Source organism: Euleptes europaea, chromosome 12, assembly GCF_029931775.1.
Source record: "Euleptes europaea isolate rEulEur1 chromosome 12, rEulEur1.hap1, whole genome shotgun sequence".
Lineage (NCBI taxonomy): Eukaryota > Metazoa > Chordata > Lepidosauria > Squamata > Sphaerodactylidae > Euleptes > Euleptes europaea.
The window spans coordinates 27,302,805-27,310,572 of NC_079323.1; the positions used below are offsets into that span (position 1 = coordinate 27,302,805).

At 45.5% G+C, this 7,768-nt stretch overlaps 1 protein-coding gene across 1 annotated transcript; it reads left to right on the top strand.

The window, feature by feature from the left end:
* The first annotated feature begins 47 nt into the window (after positions 1 to 47).
* On the top strand, positions 48 to 5,599 carry RFXAP (regulatory factor X associated protein). The gene is made up of 3 exons (XM_056858748.1): positions 48 to 542; positions 4,550 to 4,657; positions 5,416 to 5,599. Exons 1-3 carry the CDS (start codon positions 48 to 50, stop codon positions 5,524 to 5,526), a joined length of 714 nt encoding a protein of 237 aa, XP_056714726.1. The 3' UTR covers positions 5,527 to 5,599.
* The last annotated feature ends 2,169 nt before the right edge of the window (positions 5,600 to 7,768 follow it).

Genomic DNA, 7,768 nt, shown 5'->3' on the forward strand with positions numbered 1-7,768 from the left:
CCTCCTCCCCGTCCCCGTCCCCGCCGCAGCCCCTCGCGCTGCTGGTGATGCAGCCCTGCGGCGGGGGCGGAGAAGGGGAGGCCTCGGCGGGCGCCGCGCTCCGGCCCCGGGGCCCCGCCGCCGAGGCGCCCCCTCCCCCGGGCGGCCTCGTGCTCTTCTACGAGCTGGGCACCGCGGCCGAGCCCGAGGCGGACGGCGAGGCGGCGGGCGGCGAGAGCGCGGGCAGCCCCGGCGGTGGCGGCGGCGGCCTGGACGACCTGGACGACGAGGAGGAGGGCGGCGGCGGCGGCAAGAGCTGCACCTACCAGGGCTGCAGCGAGACCACCACGCAAGTGGCCAAGCAGCGCAAGCCCTGGATGTGCAAGAGGCACCGCAACAAGATGTACAAGGACAAGTACAAGCGCAAGAAGAGCGACCAGGCGCTGGGAGGAGGAGGAGGGGGCGCCGGAGGCCCCGCCGCCACGGCGGTTGCAGCAACAGCGCCTGGAGCGGGAACCGCCGCCGCCGCCGCCACCACCCCGGGAGGCAGCGGGCGGGTTGAGGTGAGGGGGCAGAAGGAGAGCTGTCAGGCTTCAGTGCCTCGTTGCATTTCAGCAATAGTACACTTCACTCCAGAGAAGTTTTATTAAGAAAGCAAACGGGTTCGGTAGGTCTGCTTAAGTTTGTACAGACCTACCGAACCCGTTTGCTTTCTTAATAAAACCTTAAACTCTCTGGAGTGAAGTTTACTATTGCTGAAATGCAATAGTAAGAATACAGGTGGGGGAAATACAGGCCATCTTTATAGGGGACCCACACTGGAACTGATTACACGTAATGGCTTTGAAATGCAAAACGTCAGGGTTCTTTCAAGCTTCTAGAGAGGCCAGGGTTCTGGCGGAATTGACACCTTGAGGACAGATAGCCGATTTACAAAAGGAAGGCTTGCTTTGAAGTGGAAGTATTAGTGCCTCCGGCTTTCACACCTTCCTCCCAAACGGAAGAGACTTTCCCACGAGACCGGGGGGGGGGGGGGGAAGAACACGGAGCTTGCTTATCCGGGGCCCAACTGGGTGCCCTCGCTGACACTCCGCCTCCCCAAAGACCCCTCCCCGGGTTTTCTCGGTTTGGCGGGGTAGTGCCGATGGAATTCCGCTACCAGGGTGGGGGCCTTTACGTGCACAGCGGACACCCACTCATCGTGGCTGGAGTTCAGGTGTCTCCAATGCACGAGATACTCCAGCTGGCCCCTCCGTACCCGAGAATCTAACACCCTGGAGATCTCAAGGTGCCCTCGCTGACAAGATCCCACCAAGAACAGGGGAGGGGGCCGTGGCTCATAAGGTCCCAGGTTCAGTCCCCGGCATCTCCACTTAAAGGGACTGGGCAAGCAGGTTATGTGAGACAATGGAGAGCCATGGAGAGGGGCTTTGGCTCAGCGGTAGAGCCTCTGCTTGGCATGCAGAAGGTCCCAGGTTCAGTCTCCGGCATCTCCAGTTAAAGGGACTGTGCAAGTAGGTTACGTGAAAGACTTCAGCCTGAGACCCTGGAGAGCCACGGAGAGGGGCTGTGGCTCAGTGGTAGAGCCTCTGCTTGGCATGCAGAAGGTCCCAGGTTCAGTCCCCGGCATCTCCAGTTACAGGGACTAGGCAAGCAGGTGGTGTGAATAGACCCCTGCCTGAGACCCTGGAGAACTGCTGCCGGTTTGAGTAGACAAGACTGATTTTGATGGTCCAAGGGTCTGATTCAGTATCAGGCAGCTTCATGTGTTTGGGGAGGGGCCGTGGCTCAGTGGTAGAGCCTCTGCTTGGCATGCAGAAGGTCCCAGGTTCAGTCCCCGGCATCTCCAGTTAAAGGGACTAGGCAAGCAGGTGATATGAAAGACCTCCGCCTGAGACCCTGGAGAGCTGCTGCCAGTCTGAGTAGACAATACTGACTTTGATGGACCAAGGGTCTGATTCAGTATCAGGCAGCTTCATGTGTTTCGGGAGGGGCTGTGGCCTCTGCTTCGCAAGCAGGTGATGTGAAAGACCTCAACCTGAGACCCTGGATAGCCGCTGCCGGTCTGAGTAGACAACACTGACTTTGATGGACCAAAGGCTTGATTCAGTATCAGGCAGCTTCATATGTTCAACAGGGGCCCGACTACAGGCGGTGTTAATGGGTGTGACTTCCCCGGGCCTGGCCAGGGCCAGGCTCCAGAATATGGTCTGTTGTCATCTTCCTAGTAATAAAGTAGGAACATTTCTTTTGCGACTCCAGAGATGATGGAATGCTGTTCATCTGTTAGGGGCCTGGACAACAAGAGTCCCAGTGCTGAAGTTGCCTCTCTATGAAAGTGGCAGGCTCATGTGATCCCATATAAAAAATAAACGGATTGCTTTGTAAGTCAGTTCTCGAGCCATGTTTTACCCCAGAGAGTACACTTTCCAAGTTTGGGGGAAAGTACGGCCTTTTATGCTGGGATGTTTCCCATGGTAACCCCCGCTGAGTGCTTCAGGGCTTCCTTTTGATTATGAGTGCTTTTCCCATTCGTCAGCGGTCACCTCGCTCTCCCCTTGTGCTTTGCCTGCATTTTCCAGATTCTGGTTAAAACTGCATCTGGAAAACACAAGCAAAACACTTGGGGAGAGCAAGGTGACTTCTGACAGGTGGAAAAGGTATGCATAATCAAAAGGAAGCCCCGAAGCTGTCAGCGGGGGTGATCATGGGGAAACGTCCCTGTGTAAAAGGCCTGTAAGGAGTTGTAATGAAAGTGATCCATAGATTTCTGTTCTTACTACTTTGGAGCTTTGGAGGAGATTTGCTATCCTTTCTCCGGCCTCCCACCTATCTGCCTCCTACAAATACACTCTTTGTCTCATATCATGGTTTTGGTATGTCTGGCCCTCCATTATATATTTGAAGGACAGCTCCGTTGCATTCACAACAATGTGCATAATTATGTTGAAGGTTAATGATGTAGGGATTGCATTTAATTGTGTGAAAGTTTACATTTTTTTAAGATGCTGCTATTGTTGGATGCATTGTTACACAGCCACTCTGAGGAAATTTGTATTATGCAATGGGCAGCAGGAGCGTTTGCTATTAACAGAATAACAATGCTGTTCCTCTTTGCTGCACTATTGCTATGCTCTAGATCATCTTGAAGAAACCACAGGTCGTGGCATGCCTCCATTCTAGAGCTGTTTCACCTTTTTATAATGAATTGCTGTGCATTAACATTGGTACTTACAATGCTAGGCACACAAATTATGAAAAGGACATGACACCTCCAGATACATGTGATGAACATAGCAAAGGGACAGCTGTTGTTCTTACTGTATTGTCCCATACTGTGGGACTATTCTTGATCCTTTTTCATGAAGGGCAATATTGGCTTTATGGGGTCCCACAGGGCTCAGTCCTACCCCCCACCCCCATGCTCTTCATCTTTATGTAAAGCCCTTAGGCCAAATCATGTGTAGTTTTGAGGTTGGCTGTCATCAATATAGAGATGATACACGACTATATATATCCTTATCCAAATCTCCTAGTGAGCCGATAGAGGCTCTAAACCCCTGCCTGGCTGCTGTGGTTAAATGGCTAAGAGTGAACGATTTAAAGACTGAAGTAATGCTGGCTGGGAAGGCAGACGCCTTGAAGGATATTATGCTCCCAACATTCAGTGGGGTTCATCTGATCCTTACTAACTCAGTTAAGTGCCTTGGGTCATACTGGACCCAACATTGTTGCTGGAGAAGCAAGTTAATGCAGTTGCAAAAAAGTCATTCTTCCAACTCAGCCTAGCTCGAAAAATGGCCCCTTACCTCAGTATGGCTGATCTGGCCACCTGGATCCATGTCATGGTGACATCAAAACTAGACTGCTGTGATGCACTGTACCCATCAAAATCAATTCAGAAACTCCAGCTGGTGCAGAATGCTGCAGCTCGGTTATTATCAGGAGCTAGATGGAGCATGCATACTACTCTCATTTTGCAATCATTCCACTGACTACCCATCAGTTACCATGCTCAATTTAAGATATTCACTATCACATACAAAGCCCTTCATGGCCTTGGAGCCTCATATCTGCAACACCACCTCTCCCCCTATGTTCCAGCACGACAACTTCACTCATCAGAGTTGGGTCTTCTGCAGGTGCCAGCCGGCAAATGGGCAAAATCAGCAACTACCCATACACATGCCTTCTCTGTTGTGGCCCCCACCTTGTGGAATGGTCTGCCTGAGGAAGTCAGGAAGGCTCCCACTCTCCTGGCTTTCCACAAACTGCAAAAGTTAATTATTCTAGAGGGCTTTTCTGCACGGGCAATGGGATAGCCCTGATAGCCCTGTACGAAATGATTCACAAAGTTACTTGGACCAATTATTAGGGTCTATACTACTGTGTATAGTTTGCTCTAAATTGAAGTCAATGGGCTTAGAAGGGTGAAACTCTGTTTAGGATCACACTGTTAATTTGCTAGAATTTTTCAGGAAGAGACTGATGTCTTGCAGTAGGGATTTCTTCTTAAAGTACCTTTTAATGACAGGAGTTAATTTTTATTTTTTCTTTATTTTGTACTCAGGATTGCACTGAAAATTCAGGTTCTGCATCAAAGCAAAGAACAGGTTCTATTGGCGATCGGCCAGCAAAACCCACGCTTTTGGAGCAAGTGTTGAACCACAAAAGACTGGTGAATACTCTAAATTTAGCAAGAAAAACTCAAGCTTCAAAAAGGGTCCTTCTCATTCTCACTTTTTAAAAGTAATTTCTTAGGTATTATACATCAAAATTAGAATATGCTGTTTCTTTACATGCTTTAAACATGAGGAGATTAATGGGCCTAACTAGAAGGTTGGTTTTTAGACCCTGCTTTTTCTCTACCTTTAAGGAGTCTCAAAGCGGCTTATAATAACTTTACCTGCCCCCCCACAAATACACACACAACAGACACCTTGTGAGGTAGGTGAGGCTGAGAGAGTTCTGAGAGAACTGTGACTGGCCCAAGCTCACCCAGCAGGCTGCATGTGGAGGAAAGGGGAAAGAAATCCAGTTCTCCAGATTAGAGTCCACCGCTCTTAACCACTACACCACACTGGCTGTCAGTGTTAATTTGCTTTATGGTGCATTTTTTTCCCCATTCAAGCTTCCAAAATTTAAAGTTTTAAAATTAAGAAAAAAAATACATGTTTTAAATATCTAACATCTAATTTTATTACCTTCTAAAACAAAAGCCGTGCATATACCATAAAATATTTCTATCCAGTGGTATAGCTACATTACCAAAGTTCAAAATTAAATGAGTGAGTATATTCCTTAGTCCACTTCCAGAATTCCAGAAATTTTGAAGCCTTGTGTAGGAGAACCCCTTTTTTTTTTTGAAAGAAATGGAAATTTGGGGGAAAGTGGAAATATGTGATGTCTAACTTAAAGCTATTTGTCTCTTTCTAGTCACTTCTTAGAAGTCCAGAAGTTGTCCATTTTCTACAAAAACGACAGCAGCTGTTAAGTCAGCAAGCTTTGGAACAAAGGCAGCAACAGTTCTCTGGAGCACCAGTGTGATAGCTTGAGGATCTTCAAACTCATTTTCTTATTGGACAATAACTTCACCATTTTAACTGTTGTAAGAGAACATTAACAGAATGCTGAACTGCTGTCATTGTGGAGTGTGGTTTGACTTGCTACTTAGATTGTTCCAGGTTTGCTGACTTGTGTTTGGATGGTATTTATTTTAAAATTTATATTACCTTTTATGGATTCTTCCTTCACATAAATCTTCCATTAATTTTTGGAAGCTGTTCTGAGAATGAGGCATATAAATTAATAGACCAAACTTTAAGGGGAAAAAAAGATTGCTGAAAAATAGTTTGCTGTGTGAAAAGCTTAATATCTTGCATAACGTGATTCTTTAATGACAATCATTGAAGAAAGCAACACTTACTTTCTGTGGAAGTTGTAAAATGTAAACTTGGAGCCAATCCAGTAGCATATATATAGCTCAGGGATGTATCTTGGGGGCAGAGCTGGGCTTACAGGTTTGTGGGGAAAGCTCTGCAAGTTCTGGCCTCCTTCTCCAGTGCTGGTGGTAGATTTGTCCCTCTGGCCAAACTAGTTGATCATCATCTTATTACATTATTTTACAATGTATCCCATGTTGGAATTAATTTTGTATGCATTTTGTAAACATGGTTTTCAAGAATTGGTATGATTATTTCAGTATATTACTGGCATAAATCATTAAAAGGCATTCATTCGAGCCTATTTATATTAATTTTATATTTTAATAAGACTGATTTGTATCACTGAACAAAAAATGTTCAAGGATGTATAAAAGTATTGTTTTTGTATTTTTGTAATTTTCAGGTTGTTTCTGGACATATTTCAAATTTTTTTAGTCTTTTTGGACATAGGTATGCCATCTAAGAATTTTTGTAATCAGATTTTTAAGAAAAACATTTCTGTTGAATATATTGGGCTAGATCCTACCAGGTATTATATTCAACAATATATTCAACAAGAGGAGTGAAAGCAATCTTGCCTAGCTCCACTCCTCACTGCAGCCTTGGCCACATGGTCTTTTGTCCACTAGGGTCACATAATGCCCAGAATAGTTTTTTTAAGGAGACCAAAGGGGGCCCCTCCCCCTTCTTGCACCAGTAGAATGCCTAATAGGATCCAACCCATTGTATGTACATTAGTGACTTGTTCTGCCATAGTAATAATCTGACCAGTTGCGGATACCGGACACAATCCCTGCTGTATTTCTAGCGTGCTTTTTCTAGAGAAAGGAACGGTATGCTGTGTTGAGATTCAAATAGTATACACATTTAAAGTGTCCGTGGTGCTTACCAGTTCTTGCTGTTTGATTGGATAACAACCTGGATAACATTTTTCCAATTCTACACAAAGGGTATAGTTGATTCAAATTATGTTAGCAGCAACCTTCTGTTTTTTTTTTCCTGCTTGCTGTATTTTAGTGGGGCACCCCATTGTCTGTGGCCTACTGTGCAGTAAGGAATCAGTGAAAGATTCCAGCATTTTGCTGCAACTAATTGGGTCCAGTTCCTTTCCAATAGTGCTTAAGAGCGGCTACTGATCAAAAATAGTTCTCGTTCTTTAATAATTTCATGAAATATTTTATAGCATTTCCTGTATTGAGAGTAGTTAGCTGGTCCCACATCTCCCATGGTCTGCTGTCTGTGAAAAGTGTAATGTTATAGTTAACTGAGCCCAAATAAAGATGAAAGAGAATTTTGCGAAGGCGGAACCTGGGAACACATACAAAATTTAGAGAGCTGCTTCATCTGGACAAATAAGAAAATCATGAGAATACCTTTCAGAGTTTACTTGGAAACAGGAAATATGTCAGGGTAACTTGAAGATCTATTTTAAATTATGAGTACAGAGTAAAATTAACATAGGTACCTTTTACAAATGCAACTGAGCATCCGTAAACTATAGCGATGTGCACTCCAGTGTGTTCCTCTTTTGCACAGACACATTTCCAGAAATTTCAAAGATAGAAGTAGACCCAGGTGCCAAGTAATGGGAATCCTTTATATGTGTAGGGAAGTTCCATGAGCCCATCTGTGCCTTTAAAATTATGCTGGAACAAGACCATGGTTGCCACCGCTACTGAAGTTGAAATGAGAATGAGGAACATTTTACAAATAAAAGTTGCAAATTTTTGTTTTGAAGGGCTGTTTCTCATGATATGGCTGCTGTGAGGACTTGTTGAGGATGGTAAGGAGGATTTACACAATCTTACACATGGATGTGGCATAAGGATAGCTCTAAAGTGTGT